At 42.3% G+C, this 20,957-nt stretch overlaps 1 protein-coding gene across 5 annotated transcripts in view; it reads right to left on the bottom strand.

Moving 5' to 3' along the window:
* Positions 1–337: 337 nt before the first annotated feature.
* Positions 338–20,957, bottom strand: part of PLEKHM3 (pleckstrin homology domain containing M3) — a 164,135-nt gene continuing 143,515 nt past the window's right edge. Inside the window, exons 8-9 of one of the 5 annotated variants that reach the window (XR_004320017.1) lie at positions 3,673–6,613; positions 338–3,463 (exon numbers count right to left, since the gene is read on the bottom strand). Coding sequence is in view for 3 of the 5 variants with exons in the window: in XM_006182127.3 (XP_006182189.1) it covers positions 6,436–6,613 (178 nt within the window). In the remaining 2 variants the exon portion in view is untranslated. Of the gene's footprint in view, positions 6,614–19,021; positions 20,462–20,957 lie in introns of those variants that run through there. The other 4 variants (XR_004320016.1, XM_006182127.3, XM_014557122.2 and 1 more) reach the window with 4 other exon arrangements.

Genomic DNA, 20,957 nt, shown 5'->3' with positions numbered 1-20,957 from the left:
GCTGTGGCAGGACGGTCCTTGGGTGGGCTTGGCGGATTTGTCTCAGACCTGAAAGAAATCTCCGCCTGATCTGAGAAACGAAGCCTGTAACACTATATCTGCTTCTTTTGAAAAGTTACACTATATTTTTCATAAGCATAGGAAGGGCTGATGAGAATATTGAGGTTGATGGGTTTAGAAAAAACCCAAAGTCCATCTGTAAGATTAATATTAAGAGCTATTTTAAAGTCTCAGTAGCTCCCTTTCAATAAAGCTCAAATCTTGACTTTGAATGAACATCCAGGGCTCTTCTTGGACTTTCATTTCCCCCCACAGAAACAGCATTCTAATGAAGTTGTTAGGAGATGAGAAAGTACTTTCTGCATTGTTTATTGAGAGAGAGAGAGATAACTTTATACACTAGGAACTGGTGCACTTAAATTATATGACAGATGACCATTAAAAACTAGGGGTCCTTTCTACAATACAACTTCATTTTCTATTATTACGGTTGATATTTTAAAAATGATGTAAACAAAAATATGGATAAGTTATGCCAAAACAAAAGGCAATACAATCCTGAAAACAGAACCAGCACATACATAACTTAGCACATAACAGCCATTACAAACAGCTCAACACAGAGTGACATAGTAATAGCCCCAACCCCAAATTTTAGGCAGTTCTGTACGGCATGAGCAGAAATAAGAGAAAATGACACTGATCTGACCCAGGAGTGTGAGAGCACGTTGTGCACAGGTCTTCCGCAGCCCATGTTCAGTACTCTTCATTTGCAATCTACACATTTTACCTCCTTTTACAGATTCCTTAAATACAGATTTGTTTTTCCCCCTTAAATCTTCTAAGGTAGCCCACTAGCTGTTCACAATAAGGTCCTGGTAGGTGACCAGAACCAGAAGCGAGGCCTCCAGCACTGAAAGCCCGCTGTAAATAGCTCGGCGGTCTGCCCGCGCCACGCAGGGATGTTCTCACCGCAGTTCATCCAAGAGGCTCTCCGCTTCCCATTTGGAAAACAGGTGGACAACATGAAAGAAAATCTTTATACAGTAAAGGAAAAGAAAACCCTTGTGTTTGTGTAATGTTTTAACCTGAAAAAAGGCTAAGTTCACTGACTTTTCAGATTCAAATCTGAATAAACGGTTTAATTTCTCTACCCATTGGCCTTGGTGACATCATGACATTCCCCTGAGTTTGGTTAATGAAAAGCAAGCAAGGAAGCAAAAAAAAAAAAAAAAAAAAAAAAAGTGATTAGAAAAACAGCATAAAACAGAGTTAAAACATTACGTGGGTGTCTTTTTTGTATCTCCTGGTAAAAAGTGCCAAGAAGCCAGTGTTTCCACGTTATACTTTGATGATGTTTCCAACAGGAATCCTTGCACTCATGGGGTTAAGGCACCAGGTTAAATGAAGGTGGAAGGTCTGACGTGTATGGAATATGCAGGCTCCAAGCACGCCTGTGTAAAGAGCAGCAGCCAATAGGGAAGAAGCCAAATGATCCACAATTAGGTGAAGGGTCCTGTGGGCTTCGAGCGGGTCACAGAGTCTAGACTAGAAGCACTAGGCAGTACTGTAAGGCACTCCTACGGGGAAAAGAAACAATGCGACGGCCAACAAGAGAAGGAGCCACAGGCCCTAGTGGTCCACCAGCCAGTTTATGAGGCCTGAATCAGAGTTCAGGGCTTAGGACCGGGGCAAGGAAGATCAAGGAAGGGGAGAGGCTGGTCTGCAGCTCTAAGGCCTAGGAGGGAATCGTCACTGTGCTAGGAGGTGCTACAGGTGCCCGAATCTTCACTCCAGACCTTTCTAACAAGATGGCTTCTCCTTCCACAGGGAGGAACCAAAGTGAAACAGCAGCTGTCTCTTCACTTGAGGTTAACAGGGCCTTCCATCACACTGGAGGCCACCGTAGGAGGAAAGTGTTCCATCACATAATCATTTGGAACCCATTTAAAGTAAGCCCCCTGGCAACTGTGGGTGTCTTGGAAGGTGTTCCACACTTGTCTTTTGACTTTTACCTAGAGTTTAACGATGACCTGGGCTGCTGGGATTTAATTGTTGAAACACTGTCCCACATAATAGAAATTACGTTTGTCTGCTTAGATGAACTGAGCAGGGCTATTCACCTATCACTGGGTTCAAGTAGTTAAGTAGAGCAGTTAGTTTTTACAAGACTCAGGGTCAAGAGAGATGCAGCATAAACACACACACACACACACACACACACACACACACACACACACACACACACACACACACACATCCCTGTGTTGTTAATGCCTGGTTGGTAACAAGGACCAGGGAAAGGAAAACAGTGTTTCCAACGACTCCATTCATGCCAACAAGGGCATGTTCGCTTCTGTCAGTTTCACCCCCACTTCTCTACGTTTTCACATTATCTTGGAAGAAGAAAAGTAGTGAGACAGAAAACTCAAGAAATACAGAGGGAAAACTGCATGCATCTCTCTTTACTAGGAGAAGTAAAAAAAATAAAGTAAAATCGCCTTTGTGTTGACTCCAGACAGTATCAGAATCAGGAGTTGAAGACTGACTTCATTGTCCAGTTATTTCAATAAAGTGCGGCTGATCAGTGGAGGTGAGTAATTCTGCCCAAACACGGGAATAGCAGCATTGCCTTAACCCCTAAATGAGGAGCAGAGTGTATCTGAGCTTCCTCAGATAATTTCTCTTTTTGCACAAAGTGTTCAGTGTGGCATCATGAAAGTCCTACTCTGACACAGTAATTTACATGTGGCCTTTTCTGGCCAATGGGTAGAGAACAAATCCACAGGTTTGGAAGCCAAGCCTTTTCGAGAAGGCATGGGAAGAAACCATCCAGTGTCAACGTTCAGTGTGTACAGATGCAGAGACAAAAACAGAGGCCAGACCCCATGCAAGGGGACTCACTCCAGCTTAGCGAAGGCTGCCTACAGCAGCTAGAGCAATGTCAACAGCCCGGAAGGGAATTGCGGCATGGTCCCTAGGCGGGAGTCTGAAGGACGCCACTGAGCTGGTTGGAAATCACAAATCCCAAGTTCTAGAGATAGACCCTTTTCAGGGGAGGCCTAGTCTAGAAGAATCAAAAAGCGATTACCTTCTCAGCTAATCAGATATTAAAGCTCCTAAAGAGATTACCCTTTAGCACTATAGAGATGAAGACGACTGTAACAGAGTCCCCCAAAAAGGCAGTGTAGCAAAGGGGGAAGACGAGGGTTCACAAGGTTTTCATACAAAGGGCTTTCAAGTTCGGGAAAGAGCTGCCCTGGAAAGAACACATCCCAGTTGACTGCTTTTTAAGTATGTTGAGGCCTTCCTGCCGCGGTGCAAACTCAGGTCTATTTTCAGAACTGGCTTCTTTACTGCAGGATGAGATGCCAACATTTCACCAGGGTTGGACGGACTGTCTCACACACGAGTCTCTGGCACCGCGCGGAGATTTCCTCCAGGGATGCACCAGGGAGTGGGCCTTTCGAGAGAAAAGAGGTTCCCCTGAGCGGCTGCCAGCTCTAGGGGATTCCCTGGCCATTTTCTCCTGTGCTTTATGTGCAAGATATTTAACATGGGATGAAAAGAGGACCACGAGGGAAAGCAGGTATGGGCTTGGTCTTAAGGAGGTGGTAATCCACAGATTTGCTTTTGTTTCAACAGTTTCTCAGCAGTGGAACAATTACTTACAGTGTATCGAGTGATTTGGGAGGGTTCAAAACAGGGCGTTTACATGTGCTAAGGCATTTGGGCTGCAAACAGCAATTTTGAATTTTCATGGCAGACCCAGCCCCAAGCCGGCTCTGCTCTGTCCTATCAGATTTTGGTGGTGGTGGCTGAGCGGGTCATGGAGGCCTGCGGCCGGCACCGACCCAGCTGTCAGGGATCTACAGAAAGGAGAGAAAACAGAAGCAGCTGGGTTACACGTCCAGTTCTGGGTGGCTGATGGTGATAGCATATTTATTTTTTTCCCTTTTGAAAATAAGCAGAAAATGATGTGGGTGGAAAGTTCTCCTTACCAGTTCACTGGACAGGACTGCCAATATTCAGCTGGGTCTCTGCATGGACCTGGTGAAAGCATAGAGACCAGAGATGCAGAAGTTCACCCCGCCTCTCAGCCAGTCTGACCCTGGGGGCCTATGAGATGGGACGGGAAATTCTGTATACACGGCGAACATGCTAGAAGGTGGGGAGACGGCCCTGCACTTGAGGTCTCCAAGTCGGGATCACAGATACCTTAATTACGGAGGAGGCAGAAGCAAGCTACAGTGACAGGGAGCTAGGGGCGGAGGGAAAAGGCACTTTGCCATCGGAGCACATCTGTTTTATAATAAGCAGGTCTATAATTCTCTTGTGAAAGATCATGTTCTGCTATCTTCTCTGAGGCTGGAAAATATAAATACTGTATTTCATGAAGGGGAGGAGGAAAGGGGAGATGATCAAATTCGTTTGCCTGTTTGCCAAGTGCTTGTTTGAGATTTTCCACCCTTCTCCTTTTGTGTGCAACAGTCACTATAAAGTAGAGTGGGGAGGTGGGGAGTCAACTTACTTTTCTAAGAGTAAAAGGCACCGTAAAGCGTCTCATAAATGGGGCCCCAGCCCTTTTTAACGAGTTTTCATGCCTTGGTTACAGCTACTGTGTAATCAGAAAATAAACACGTGTGTGGTGCTGAGCTATTCAGTTGAAATGTGTGGTCTGGGGCCAGAGGAACTGGCACAGCTTGGGAGGTGAAAGGCTCACACCTAACCGTCTGCACAAAAGTAAGTCTGAATTGTCACGCCTCTAAACCGCCAGAAGCATCGCGAATTGGGCTCCGAAGGGAGCCAGGCATGCGGGAGAGGAGCGGCGGGGTTAAACGTACCCTGGACTCTGAGCCGCTGACTCTCAGGTCCTACTAGCAGTGAAACTACTAAACTGTGAAGGCATTGAAGGCATATGCTCAAAGGAAATGAACAGAATCTTCTCATACCGTCTCCTGGGAGTTGTTTCAATATAAGCTAATTTTTCTGTTCCGTAAGGTAGGATTGGGAGCCATGACTTCCAGTGCCATCCTTCCTGCCACATCAGTCGCGGTGACTGCTACGCTGGCTCTTAAAAGGGGCACCACAGAGGGAGTGCGCCACCCTGCCAAATGCCTAAGCAACTCGTATTTCTTATGCTGTGATATTTTAAAACTTCTCATTTCACTTTACGGTGACAGTTACATGTGTGTATATATATTCATTTAAATAATATTAGATTTAATTCATTAATTATACTCACAAGTTTGCTATTTTCTTAATAGTCTAAAGTTGGTGTTTTGAAGTTCCAAGTTACTCTGATTTTTTTTTTTAAACAATTAAAAAAAATTGAAAGCAGACATGGTTACGTCGACAAATTAAAGGTCAAAATGAAAGTGCCATGAAGTACAGTGAAAAATGAAGCATTTAAAATGAATAGGTAGGAACTGCCTGCACAGGATTCTATGTAAGGAAACTGCAGACTGTGTCTTGGAATGGACGCACTCCACATCCTTCCCCCGGTCTACAAACCGATGTATTTAACAACAATCCTAGGCAATTTCCTCAGGCCAGTACCATTAAAAAGTCATAACTGTCATCCATGAAACTCCTGGAAGTCTGCTCTTAAGAGAGCCCCGTCTCCAACCCGGCAAATACAATGGAGCCTCACATTGGGTGGGCGTTGGGATTCGTACCAGCAAACAGACTGACAACACAGTTATTGGTCACTGAGGTCTCTTCTCAAGAAAAACCCCTTCTGAGATTTAACTTCAAAACCAGAACTAGCTCCTCTGATAAATTAGGGATGCTTGCTTTCTGTCAGAGGGAGCTCACACTCCGGATTTCCAAGCCATTCAACTCAGCTTAGGTGATCCCTGCCTCTGCCAAGACACCGAGGTGAAAGCCAGGAACACGGGGTCCTGCTGGAAGGACCCAGAAGTCATTGCTGTGTTTTGAAGATTTTCTTATGAAATAGATGATGATGGTTGCTCGCCTCAGTGACTTCATCCTCTGTGAAGGCTAAAAATAAATAACACAAAAATAACACGAAGCGCTGTTCTGTAGGAAATGCTTTTTCCTGTGTCCTATGTAATCAATGGCCCCTGAGAGCCAAAACAAACAAACAAACAAACAAAACAAAACAAAAAACCCTGAACTATAAAGCCTTGTGTGTAAACCACGTTTTGCTTGGGAGCAAGCAGCTGAAATCCATGGCTATTGGTAATTTTTTGAGCCACAAAACTCTATGGACCTTTTAGACAACGACTGATACAGAACATACGTACAGGATGTATAGGTATGAGTGGGTGTGTGTATATATAAATATATATCTATATCTAGCTGAAGAAGAGATGGACTCTTCTCCTAGAGGGGTCTAACTGGCTAGTTAGGAAGCCACCACGGCTGATGGGTGGTTGAGAGGTCACTCCCCTGCCCCGGGCTCCTGCGGAGTCAGGTGTTCTGGTAGGACAGATCAAACATGCTGCACGCCTCCTCCAGGCTCTCGTCCATGTTCAGCCTCCGCCAGAAAGACTTCTGCTTCTTCTGCAGCTCTCGGCGTACACACCTCGGGCAGGGGACAGACTTTTCTTTGCATTCAGAGTGGAAAACGGCTCCACAGCTTTCACACCTGCAAAAGCCAACCACAGATATGATAAACAAGGTCGAAATGAGCAAGGCAGGATTCTGGAAGCCCAGTGGCCTCTGTGCAGCCTGAGCCACATTTTATTCGGGACAGCCCTGCCCCTGGGAAGAGACATGACTCATAGAAATGGGCTCTTCCCTTTTCCAAAAGGCTCAAGGTTGAATTTCACTTGAAAAACATTTTTTTTTTTTTTCCTGATTAGAACTAGCTGGGAAGAGGCTTATGGCTTCTGGGAGAAGGGGAGTCGGCAGTCAACTAGCAATTTTGTGATCATGATGACCATAGACAGAACTCTGGAAGCCCTGTGTGTTCATTTCCCCTCCAACAAGAAAGAAGAGAGGGCAGTGACTGTAGGGTGAAATGAAAGAAAATAAGACTGAAGTGCCTTGCCCGCGGAAGACACTCCCAACACAGTGACAGCCCCGCATCACAGCTGTGAAAACGCGGCTTTCCACTTCCAGTAACAAGAGCACAGTGGCTCCCCGGGACTCCTTGCCTTTTTGATGCTTTGGAAAGGTACAATGATACATTTTCATTTTCTGAATGATATCCTCTGGTCTATTGTTCTCCTGAGTTTAAAAAAAAAATTAGGAACCTCTCCCAACCTTTCTAAATCTACCTTTATAACACAAGCGGGAACAGTGAAGCATGGGAGAGTGGGGCAGGGAACTTTTTTTTTAAACAACACATAGATATTGTGATTTATAGAGAGGAGGCATTCCAGGTGGATGACTAGTTTGTTGTTTGGCTTGGTGGAAGCCTTTACAGGAGTCTAAACGGCTTGTTTTTACTGCACAGTCTTTAATGATGAGTAACTGACAAGCACAAGTAGAGCTGCTCCAGTGGGTGGCTGGCCAGCGTGGATTAAGTTTGCATCCTTCCACACATGAGTGACAACCGACTATGACCTCATCCCAGGAGCCCAGGGAATTGAGCCCACATGATTTTGTTCAACCAGCAAGAACCAGGGAGGATCCAGCACTGGACCGGGTTCAAAGACGGCTACGAAGGAGCCAGTCCCCAGGGGCCTCTTATGCTTTTCTTCGAGTGCCTTGAGTTTCAGTGCTGGGTGTAGGGTGGTCTTTGGGGCACCATTCCCTGGCCTGCTACTGACTCTCCACTGGCACCGTTCAGGACTCAGAAAGTTCGGTCACAGGAGGATCTTCCCACCCACCCTCGTACCCAGGAGAGAAGGTAGGGACTTAGAGGGAGAGACACTAGTGTAGGGGGGAAGGGCTGTATCTACCAGCTGAGAGGCCAGAAGACAGAAGCTTCACTGTACCCAGCTGTCTCTCCCCGCAGCTCAGCTCTCTGGACCAAATATCACACAACAGTGGTCAGAAGAGCAGGCAGAGTGAGATGGCCTGACTTCAAACCCCACCTTCAAATCACTTTCTGCCTGTATGACCGCTATGGACTGAACTGTGTGCTCCCTTTTGTATTTGGAGATGCGGTCCTAGGGAAGTAATTAAGGTTAAATGAAATCATAAGGGTGAGGCCAGCTCTGATAGGATTAGTTCCTTACAAGAAGAGACAACAGAAAGGTCTCTCTCCCCCTGTATGAGGAAAGGCTGTATGAGGACTGGGGCAGGAAGGCAGCTGTCTGCAAGCCAGGAAGAGAGCTCTAACCAGAAACCAAGCCCTGCTGGACCTTGATCTGGGGCTTCTGGCCTCCAGAAATGTGAGAAATAAGTATCTGATGTGGAAGCCACCCAGTTTATGGTGTTCTGTGTAACAGCCTGAGCTGATTAAGACAGGGACCTTGAGTAAGTTACCTCACTTCCCTGAGCTTCTCTTCTTATCTGCTAAGTTGAGTTTCCATTGACAGGTACTTGTCTGGTGTTGGGAGGCTTAAATGGGATGATGGGTAAGGCGTTTAGCACAGTTCCCGGAACACGGTAAGTGCTGAACAATACAGCTCCTCCCAGTGCAAGCAGCTGCCTGCTGCCTTCTTGCAGGCCTTCATTTCGGCCTGGTTTCACCTATGTCACCATGGTGACCTGAGGACACCTTGGTCAATCCCCTCGTCTCAGAGATAAGAAAACTGAGATTCTAAGAGGGCTAGTGACTGTCTCTCGAGGACACCATGAGTTAAAGACTGAGTTGTGACTAGAACCCAGGGTTCCTGGCAGCCCAGCCAAAGCTCGTACTGAGGCCTGGTCATCTGAGTGAGAGCAGTGTGCCATCGTGGAGGGAAACACAGGGCTTCCAGTCAGAATATTTGTGTTCAAATCTCAAATCCTCTTTTGAGTGACCTTGGGCACGTTATTCACATTCTAGCTGCTCTGGTTTCCTCATTTAGAAAATGTTGTTCACAATGACCTCCTTTCTACTCACTGAGACTAAACCGGGTCCTGAGACTAAACCAGGTGGATGTCTATGTAAAAGGACCATTCAAACAGCACCGTGACAACACCTCTCATGATGATGCTAATACCTGCCTTCTTGACATTGGAGCTAGCTGTGCCGCCCGGGCAGTTGACGTGGTGGGGTCATTTCTAGTGTCTCCCTGCCCTCAGCCCCTGCCTCCTTCCCAGGGGAGAAAGGTCAGACCCAGGTGTCCTAGTGCCTGTCTTGTCTGAGTGGCTCCTCCCCAGTAGTTGTGGCTTTGTCCCTAGTGGGTTATACCTCTGTAACCTTCTACCGCTGAAGTGACACTGCTGATAACGTTATCAAATAAATTTCCTCCTTCCTGCCCCCTTTGCCCTGCTGAGTTAGTCAGTGACTTATACACCTAGGGAGGTTGCCCTCGGGCACTGATTGATGAGGAGAGAACCGCTGGGTTCCTTCAGTACCACTCCCTTATCTGTGCTGCTACCCCCCTCCCACCCTGCTGTGAGTGAAGAGGTTGAGCCTTATCAGATATTTCTGGTGCAACAAACACCCATGGGGTGATGGAGGGACCGAGTACACCTGCTCTTTCCAGCCAAAGGTCAGTAACTGAAAAAAGTCTGAGATAAAAAATTAATGATTTCAAAGTAGAACCAAGTCCTATTTTTTTCTAACAATTTGTAACCCAGCAGGCATCTTTTGAGTGGCATAATGGACAGATTGATCAATGACTTTCTCAAATTCAGACTGTATTGTTAATTTCCCCCCTGAGTTTCTCTTTAAAGGAAAAGAACAAGGGCAGGAAAGGGAAGGAGGAAGAGAAACTGTTTCTCACGTGAGAGTTACGGTGCTCTGTAATAAAAATGAGATGTGCAGGGAAAATATTTACATTAAAAATGCAATATATAGGTATGCTCCTCTTAGAGAATAGGGCTCTATTCAAAAGGACCTTTCACTTTAAAAAGATTCACTGGCTCCTTCGTGTTTTCTGAATTCCTGACTGGATTTAAAATATGATTTAACAAACATAACTTTTTAGATACATGTCTTTTATATAAGGCAAATCTACCAGTGTAATCATCTGCGCAGAAAATTGCCACAGATAATGAAAGAGCAAAGTCCCTTTGGTATTCTGCGTGAGCAGTCAAATGAAAGCCAGCACCTTCATTTCTGAGTCACCCAGTCCCAGCAATCAGCAGTTCCACTGCATTTTGGTTGTTGCTTCTGTGCACCACAGAGAACAAAGACGGAATGTCCTCCCTTCCCAGTGTCATGTCATAGAGGATGCGCCTGCAGGGACATGGACTTGCTATTGACCAAAGCCATCCAATGGGTTTTCCCATTTTTTTCTTGAAAACATTCATTGCTTCACTTAATCCAGAGATCTCAACTCTACTGACAGTTTGGGACGGACAGTTCTTTGTTGTGGGGGCTGTCCTGTGCACTGCAGGATGTTTAGCAGTATCCCTGCCTTCCACATACCAGAAGCTAGTAGCAACCTGCCGCCCCTCCTGTGTCAATGCCTCCTGACACTGCCAAATGTCCAGAAGTCCCTGGTGGAGCAGTGAGATCAGCCCAGTTGAGAACCATTGACCTAACCCATCTGCACAAAGCATCATAGAGGGGGTACCCAGGAAGTACTTAACAGTTCCCTCCCCAGGTGGAATTTGCAAGTGTCACCTTCTGGCTTCTGCTCATACCAACCAATAAGGTCCAGCATAGTGTATTTATTCATAGCATTTTCACAAATACATATTTTTAATACATCATTTGATTAAAATAGGTGAAACGCACTAGCATTAACCATCCCATGGTTTCTAAAATTAATTTAGAAACAGCAAGTTTATACTGTACAGCACAGGGAACTATATTCAATATCTTATAGTAGCTTATGGTGAAAAAGAATATGAAAATGAATATATATATATGTTCATGTATGACTGAAGCATTATGCTGTACACTAGAAACTGACACAACATTGTGAACTGACTATACTTCAATAAAAAATACATATACAAAGTTAATTTAGAACATGATTTAAGGAGTTAATACCCATGACACAATTCTATGCATTGATTAGTAGCCCTTAGCTTTCTATCAACTCGTTCTGATTTTTCCATCCTCCCCAAAGATCATCTTGGTGGTTGGCCTTCAGTCACATTTATTTGCTCTTTTGGCCAAGAACTTCTGGAGTATTTCTTTGTGGTGTTCTTTGCTTCTTCATGCCTCATCTAGGCCATCCAACGAACTAAAACTATAAACTTCTGTATTTGTTCCATTAAACAAATTGCTTTTGTATAGCTGTGAAGCAGTTAGGTTTTAGCAACTTCTACAATGAAAAGGAGACCAGTGGTATATCAATGAGGCCACTTACTGCAGAGAGGAGGGCTCAACTAGAGTGAGGAACCCCGAGTTCTTGGCCCAGTGACCCTAGCATCACTGGGATCTTGGGTAGGTTACTTATCCCTGAACCTCGTTGGACTAGATGGTGTCTAAGCTTCCTTCCAACCTGCAGGTTTTGTGTAGGGGGGAAAAAGCTACTCTGGGTTTTACCCTCCTCTTTCCAAACCTTCTTGCCCCCAGGTCTGTGGATGAACAAGTGGGAATGTTGACTGGCGTCTCCTCAGACAAGCTGGGATTGAATGAGATGAGCTTTAAAGTGAAGAGCATTACTTTACATTTTATTTATTTGCATTGATCAATCAAACTATGAAACAGCTTTTATGTGCTAGTACATATAACTCTGATCATCAGGAATTTGGCCACAAGGAGCTGACTCTGCCCTTTCTAAAAAAATTTCAGCTGAACGTGAAGGATTTTTTCCTAAGCCTTCTTCCACCTTTCATCAGCATCCCCTCTCTCCGAGAACTGTTAAATGCTGAGGGGTTTTTATTTGGGGCAGTGGGGGTTGGCTAGAGGCAGTAGTCATTTACCACCCTATATAGAAGGATTTTTATGTTTTAACCACTGGGACAGCCACACTGGGGTGGACCAGGTGCCTATCAGCACTGGATACACCAGAGGACAGGTAAGGAGGGAGGAGTAACTCGAGGTCTGCTTCTTTGGAAGCTCTAAGAGGCAATGCCATTAAAGGTCTATGTGCCCGGCAAACTGGTCCGCTTCTTTGGGATGCGGCAGAGGAATAGCTCTACCATTTAGGGGCCATACAAATCTCGTTCTATGTTTTAGTAAAGGCACCATCACAAGAGACCACATTTTATAAACAGTCTTTGACCTAAAAATTAGCTTAGTGACCTACGGTAAATGAGAGAGTGGTTCAGAACTTAGAAATCAGTCAATTGCCAAGAGATGGGATAGACAGGATGTTCTTATGATAGCTATCAAACCCAAGGAAACTAACCTGTGACAAACTAACAGAACTAAATATATGCAGGGAAAAAGGTTTGCTTCTTAAGTACTATGGCCAGGAAGCAAGAATTCCTGGCGGCAGATGGTTTCCTGTTCTGGAATGCTGATGATGTGAGACCAATTAGAGACAGGCTGGATGATGGCTTTGTCTGTGCCCTTCCAGATTCTAGCTGCTCACAGGGAGGTCACAGGAAACTGCTAAAGGCCTCTGCCCCAGGTTGAGGTCACTGAGACGCTTCTGCTCTGTTCATGTTGGGTTCTTTCCCTGCTGCATTTTTATTTTTGGCTCAGGCAATGACCTCAGATATTTCACTAGGATTGAAATTCAGGCTTGAGTTTGGTTGGATCTCTGACAAATGAAAGGACAGGCCCACAGAGCAGGGCAGAGCTTTGGCTGATTTCCACTCTGCAGAGCCCACAATGGAGAGGGTGGGGTGCAGAAATAAGTGCACGTTATCAGGCATGCGAGTGTGGTCTGGTGTGTGGCCACTATGTGAGACGCCCCATAGGGCCACTAGCTATTACTGGTTTTTCCAAGAAACCAAGATGATTATTTAAATCTCTTAGCTAAGGGAGGTAGTTACTGGGGCCTGGTTATTTTAATATTTTGGGTTGGTTGGTGTTTTCTTCTGTTATTGTGTAAGTAAATCAATGTAAGCAAACATAAATTGCTTAAAGAGGAAATCAGCCAACATCACATATGGCGTATGTGTGCGTGCGTGCATGTGCTAGGTAAGTACTTACATACGTATATGTGTGCTGTTTAGAAGAATACCCAAAACATGTTACTAAATATGCAATGGTGAGACGATGGTTAAATATGATTTAAACAAATGATACAATCTAACAGATTCATTCTCTTGTGGGAAATAGAAGGGTTAAAATAAAGAAATATTAACACACAATTTCAGTTAGAAACCGATTATGGTTGGTGCCATGGGTGGGGAGGGTCCAAGTTTCATAGCCGCTGCCTGGAGCACCACCTCCAGTCAAGCCTTGTGCCAGGATTCTCAGAAATCCACCCTCCTCAGGCGCCCCTCTATTCTGCCCCAGGAGAAGCAGGTGGGGAGGGGAGGAAGAGAGCAGAGTGTCTGGGAACACTGGATTACAGAACTGTCCTGGCTCCTTGCAGAGTGAGGAATGAGCTGCATTTGGGCCCATCACATTTAGGGGTGTTTTGTGATTTTTTTTTTTCTTTTTCCTTTTTTTGGGTTGGGGTAGAGAGGTGGAGGCTAAAAAGGTATCCATATGGTTTGACTGGAACTACATGAGACTGGAAAAGATCCAGCTCCTTTGGGCCAAATGTCTGGCAGATTTAGGCATGTATGTGCTAATTTGTAAAGCCATTCCAGTAGTTCTGAACTGTAAAATGCAAATACAGTAATATCAAATTAGGCAACATCTTTATGGCCCTTTGCATATATTATCCTTACAACAGCTCTCCTATTTGTTTTCCCTTTTTTGGTCAGTCAGTCAGTCAGTCAGTCAGTAAATAGATAAAATGAAATGACATGATAAAATAACTGGTGGCCTATCTGGTCCTAGAACCAGTAAATGATGACCAGCTTTGGACTTGATTCCAGTCTTCTGACTTCAGTATGGCCCTCCTTCTCCAGTTACTAGCCACATGGTCCTTCAACGTATCCCCAAATACCTGCTAAGACTCAGATCTGGGGAGAACAATTGGCATGTCCTGCAATGATCTTTTTATTTACCTTTTAATCCCCAGAGTTAATTAAGTAAGGTTTTCCTCCCGATTGTAGTCCACAAAGCATTTGGCTTTCACAGGTCTTGCACTTTTAGTTTGTAAACCAAGCTCAGCTAATACCTTTGATAAGAGCTTTACTTGAAATCTTGGCTTTGAAATAGAATGTAAACGAGGGTTAATTAATTCATTTGATAATTTTGCTACCCTACTGGGGACAGTAATTCACTACTATCTTTAGTGCAAATGCTTAATAAATGCTTCTACTAATTTGCAGATGGTCACAAGTCTTCTCAGTAATACTCTATGTATATAAAATAACAATAGTTTTGACCTGAATGAAATAGTTTTTTGGGGATAGGGAAAAACTGGAATTTCTGACACTTCTAAGTGTTTTGTTTGTTTGTTTTAATGGTTCACCTGACATTTACTATCACTCTCAGCAGACAAGTGTCCCTCATTTCTTGGGATTACTTCAGAAAAATCTGTTTAGCATTTAGAGAAAGTAAAGGATCTGAAGGAGGCTTTAAAAATTTTCTACAATTTCTGGAAAAAGCTAGACTATCTCATTATTGTAGCCATTAAATAACCATAAATAAGAGTGATGGCTTTCTGCAAAAATCTCTAAAGTAATTCAAAACATGTAAGAGTCCAAGAGATGTTCAGAAATGTCTTGCTACCTCTAAGAAAAAGGCAGTGAATGTAAGGATATCATTAGGCTAATGCAGATTAAAAAAATATCTTGGCTTATATATGGACTTCTGTTAGTTCACCAGCCTACCTTTTTAGTGTAAAAATGAAAAATTTAACCGTCAAGTTTTTGAAGTAAGCTTCTTTAAAAGAAACAATAATTTATAAGGATGGTATCTATCTAAGCCTCTGAATAGGATTTACTTCTATTTAACATATTACATTTTAGTTCCTCAAAGTACTAAGACGCTTAATGGAACACAAATAAAAGAAACTGTCAAGCATGGGTACATTAGAAAAACGCAAAAAAGTTCAGAAGGTAAAAATTTAATTTTATAAACAGCATGATTAGTTGCATAGGAATAAGTTAGAGATGTAAATTTAAAAGGAGAAAAGCTTTCAAATAAAAGACCAGAAGTATCTGGCCATTTCTTTAGCCTGCTCCCCTATTTGCCTCTTCTCACCAATATAATTCTCTGCCAGACGGTATTACATAATTTCCTAATACTCAGTGTGTTCTAGGCAAGTGGTTCCCAAAGTGTGGTCCCTGGACTAGGCAAACCAGCATCACCAGAGAATTTGTTAGAAATGCAAATCACTGGGTTCCACTCCAGACTTACTGAATCATAAACTCCAGGGTGGAGCTTGGCAATCTGTGTTTTAACAAGCCCTCGAGAGAATTCTGATAAATAGAAGAGTTTGAATACCACTGTCCTAGGCCAATCATTTCCAAAGACAGTGTCTAACATATTAAACAGGGCTGTCCTACATACTTAGGACAAAAACACAGACTTTACAAATGAAAATAGGAAGTGGTATTAACTAATGTTTCTATAGAGGGCTTTACATTTCATATCTATTAATATCTTCTCATAGCTGGTAAGTAAGAACCTCATTTTGTTTTGCTTTCCCTAATAACAATACGGAGTTGTTCTTGCATTTATTAGTCATTTGCATATTTTTCAGTAAATCAGTTTGTGTCCTTTGCCCATTTTCTAACAACTTTTACAGATTTTTGTATATTCGGGAAATTAATTCTTTGTCAGATGTGTGGAAAATATTTCTTGAAGTTTCCTGTTTACATTTGCCTTTATCTACAGAATTATAAGCATTTTAACATTTTAAAAATGTATTTAAAAGCATTTTGCTTCCATGGTTTCTGGGTTTGTGACAAGCTTAGAGAGACCTTCCCCATACTAAGATGATAAAGATATTCACCCATCTTTTCTTCTAGTGCTTTATGGGTTTCTTTTTACATTAAAATATTTGATCCATCTGGAATTTATCTTGATACAAGGAGTATGGTAAAATCCAGCATTATTCTTTCTCCAAATGGCTATCTGGTTCCTAGTTCCTTTTATGAAATGATCCATTTTTGTTTCACTAATTTGCTGAGCCACCTTTATCATGTGCTAAATTCCCATATTACTTGGGTCTGTTTCCATGCCTTCTGAAATCCTGTTCTATTAATCTGTCTTCCTATGCCAACACTATACTGTTTTATAATACATTTTTATAGCTGGTAAAAACAATCTCCCTTCAAGTAAACAACTTTAGAGTTTATAACTCTATAGAGAAGTTGTAACATTCTACATTGAATATATTAGCGAAGTTTACTGCTGCCCACCTTTGTTAAATGAAAACATTTTGAAATGTATATCATCAATAAACTAATTAAAAATTTTACATTATAGGTTTATTTATTATGTTTATTTAAAAAGAGGTGCCCCTGTGTAAACATCTCAGGTGGTCAAGGACTAATTCTGACCTTAGACATTTGACTTTTTGAACATTTCAGGTTTTTTTCATCTTTATATAGTGACAAAGGTATTCTTTAACTGTTTACATGTTTATGGAATCAGGTAACATGGTTCAACTGTTTAATAATGTATAAAGTTTAAGTAATTAAAATTATCCTACTGTGTGAACCAAGCACATATTTATTACCTTGGAAAAATACTGCAATAAGTCTTAAGACCTGGTACATAGTAACACTGAATGAGGGAAAAAGATGTGAACAACAGTGCCTGTTTTAGCAGCCCCTTTCATTTAGTGAGAGTTACTACTTGGAACTTTTGTTCTAATTTGCTCATTAGTAAAAGTTGGGTGGAACTGATCATTACAATAATAAAAAGTTATGAATAGTTATGCTATGTACATAAGCAATAAACAGGCATGTAAGACACCTGGAAGTCACAAAAAATTTTATTTCTTTCAATGCTGTGTATATTCATAAGAAAGGACTAGGGTGGAGAAGGCTAGATGGTAGTATATCAGCAAAGGACACTCTCAAAGGGAACAACGCATTCACTCACTGCGGGAAGCCAGTGGGAGCCTTTTGCTTAGTTCTGGTTAGCAACATGCCTGCTAAGTGATAACTAAACCTTTCCTCTTTCATTGCCACCTGGGCAAGCTCTCTAGACCCCTCGGTGAGAGAAACTGAGGCAAGAGATTTTCAGGTGGATAAGGCAGAGAGAAGAAGGGCTAAGTACTGCTCTTATGTGCTCTCTATGTACGAGTTTCCTTGGTCAGGTCTCTCTCTTAAACAGGAGACCTCATGTACCTCTCAGGGAAGCGGAGGAAGGAAAAAGTCACTTTTTTTGCTTGCTGCTTTGACATTCACATCATTTCTGACCCTAAATCCCTGGACTGGTGCCTCTTTCAGGCACTGCTTGAAAACCCTGCTCCCCCCTCATGTTACTCAGGCCTCACTCTCCCCCACCCTAATCCTATCCTGCGCCCCCCATCCCGTGCCTTCCCCACTGCCAAAGGAAAATCTGCTTGTTTCTTCATTCTCAACTCTGAAAAATTTTCTTTCCTATCACTGATGTATGCTGCTTTCCCGCCAAAGTCTTTCAAATTCCCTTTCTCTCCAGCATCAAGGATTCTCTTTCTAGAAAAAAAGTGTTAACTCCCCTCTTAAAGAATGGCTTTAAGATACTTGAACCTCCCCACTCTCAAGGCCAAATTAGATCTTTTAAATTGTATCAGGTCAAGTTAGTGGCTTCCAATGTTTCCAATGCAGTCTTTAAACCAGCCACTGATTCATTATTTGCAAGTTAGTCTATTATGTTATTGGTTTTGTAAAAGGCAATTCCCATGTTTCTCTTTTTCACATGAATTACTTTTTTTAAAAAAATGCTATCTTTCCCTACTTTTTCATCAAAAGGTTAGAAAATTCTTCCCATTAATTTTGGTGGGAACACCTATTCCCCGCTCCTAACCATCACTAGAAGTGAGTGAGACTAGTTGAAAGTACATAGTAGTCTTTTACCCTCCTAGGATGCTTTGTGGGTCTGTCAGATTTTAGGCTAGTGCTCTGACAACAGAGTGAGGCAGAAAGGGTACTATACAGGGGTTCCACAGCCTGAATCTCCCACTAGCTATGGGTGTGGTGTTGGGTGGGGATGCTCGCTTCCATGAAGGGTGGGGTGGGGAAGGGGTGTGTGTTGTAGGATGTGGGGGTGATGGGCAAAAGATCGCTAAGGTCCCCAAGTTCTATGCTCTGATAGAATTCCGTCCAAATAGCAACTTTTGTATAGACTGTAAACATCTATGAACTGTGCTTGTATTTCTATTTTAAGTACTTTGAAAGAATCAGGAACCAAACAGATGATTATTAATGGTAGCTACAGATAGCATATGCAGGTGTTTCCTGATGCAGCACTGAATGGTTTAATATTCAGAATACTGAGGGGGTTCAATAAAGATACGATAATATACATTAGATGCTGAAGTAGAAACAAAAGAGATTTTTAAAAGACAACTTTAACAAGGTACTATCTGCACTCCATAATTAGTTGGATGAAAAAAGTCTCAAAATATCATACATATATATGGACAAAAGCAAGATACTATCGTACCTCTTGTAATTCTGAAGCATAAAACAGTTCATTTCAGAACATAATGCTCAGGCTGAAAAGTCAACATTTTTTGTATGGAAAGGTAAATACTCCTGCTCTTCCCTAGTGTGTGTTCAGGTTACTTATTTACAGTCCCATGGGGAAGGAAAAAGCACACACTAAAAAGTGACCTAAAAGACATTTTGAAAATGAAGGTTTTTGGCTAGCTTAGCAAAGCTCAAATTTTTGACAGGAAAATCTCCATTGGGCCTATAAAACACATCTGCCCCTAATATATAATAGAATGTTAGCTATCACTTGATAGAGTTAGATATCTTGGTAATGTCTACATTTAAGCAATTTCCCTGAAATTAGTTTAAAAATGACTTAAAATAAAAGAAAACAGTAAGTACAGATTAGAAAAGCTAAAATAAAGTAAACCATTTATTTATTCATGAATTATTTATTGACCATTTACTATGTGCTGTTCTAAAGGTAGAGGATGAAGCAGTGAGCAAAACAGAAAAAGTCAGCTTTCTCATGGAGCTTATATTATTTGAAAATGTTGGACTGAATCACTATTTGAATGATATATCTTAATCCCTTTGGGTAAACTGTATCAAAAATCAGTCAACTTCACTGAAAATGTCATGACAGACTATCATACAGACTAACACAAAATGCTAAGCAGTGGAGCTGAAGTAACGCTCTTACAAGCTCTTACTTCTTTGGTCAATAAGTGCTGAAACAGTGTTATATGCCTGATATATAGATGGGGTGGGGCAGGGAAGTGGCTTGTTAAAGGTCACACAGCAATTTAGTGGCAGAGTTAGGAATGACATCTAGACTTCTATATTCTTAGTCCAGTGATCTTTCTGTTGACTAGCCTGCCTTTACTTCTTAAATGGATCTTAACAATTTTAGGGCCAATTAAATTTTTTTTCCTGTAAAAGTATCCATCATTAAAAGTATATAGATTAAATATGACTATTTTCCTGGTTCTGATATGATGTGATAAAAAGGCTGGATATAAAATTATGTATTCAACATGATCTCAGTTTTATTAAAAAATATATATGTATACATATGTATGGATAATTTTTTCTTTATACTTTTATGTACCTTAAAAATTTCTGTAATGAGCATCAATTAATTTTTATAGTTAAGAACATTAAAACAAGAGTTAAATAATAATAAACATTTCCCCCTCCAAACAACAAGAAAATCAGGTTGCCTGAAATGCTTAGAGATAAGATGATTAGCACAGTATTAACCAGACACCTAACTAGAAACTTGGTAAGAAATGAGTCTGGGGGAGACCACAGCCATCTATTCAAGGGACCAAATGGCTTCAAAAAACAATGGCAGCCTCACCAGCTAGGGCTGTGTTTATAAACGTGCAGTATTTATCAAGAGGCTTAATGGCATAAAGGGTCAGGTCAGCTCTGAGGATTTCACAAAAGTCTTGTCTGTGTTAGCAGACATTCTGCAACATTTTGACATGTGAATATAGGAGCCACCAGGCCAAGGTGAAATGCTATTTACTAAGTTACTCTTTGACCAAAGTTTAAAAGCCAAAAACTGAGCATTGTGCTCAAGTTTTTTTTATCAAGGAGAACCTTCACCAACTCAATAAATACATTTAAGAGTGGGCAGTCCTGTAGTCTAAGGGAGCAGAATTCCATCTTGATAGGTCACCACCCTGCTTCTGACACTCACAAAATCTGTGTGCTCTCTGGGCTTTGGGTTTTCTACCCTAGAGATGTCTAAATGGTCTTCACTGGCCCTTCCATCTTTGTTAGTTTTGATTCTGGAACCCAGGCAGGAGTCTTGTCCTCCACCCACCATGGTTAGAGAACCATGGAGAAAGTTCCTCAGCATGCTCCTCTTCAACACCTGAGAGAGAACAATAATCAGATGGAAACTCTGGTTCTGCAGCAAAGGGACCTATAATGGGGAGTCTAGATTCCCTCTGGCTGCAGCAAGGATCCCACACCTCACTGCAATACTCCCTGAGTGGCAGCTTCCCAAGAAAAGCCACAGAAAGGAAATATCATTTAAGAAGTGCGTACGCGCTCGGGGAAGCTGTTCCCTCCCTGAAGCCCGGCCCAGCCAAGGCTGTTGTTCTCTATTGTTGAACAGGATGTAACAGGACTGCCAAGCACAGCCCACAAACCTGCTAATTAGGTGCACTGACAGTGTTTGTTTTGGAACCATTTACCAACAGAGGAATGTGTCAGGCTGATTAGTGAAAAAAGGGTATGTAATGTATGTGTATTCGAGTCCAGATGAGAGCATAATCCAGGTATTCAGTCTGTTTGTGCAAGGACTCAAAAACGAAGGCTGAGCAAATAGGAAGCCAAGACCAGCTTCTGGGCAGTGCTTCTCTCCC

Source organism: Camelus ferus, chromosome 5 (genome assembly GCF_009834535.1).
Source record: "Camelus ferus isolate YT-003-E chromosome 5, BCGSAC_Cfer_1.0, whole genome shotgun sequence".
Classification (NCBI taxonomy): domain Eukaryota; kingdom Metazoa; phylum Chordata; class Mammalia; order Artiodactyla; family Camelidae; genus Camelus; species Camelus ferus.
The sequence above is the reverse complement of the archived record's forward strand: the minus strand, read 5'-3'. Positions and strand labels throughout refer to the sequence as shown.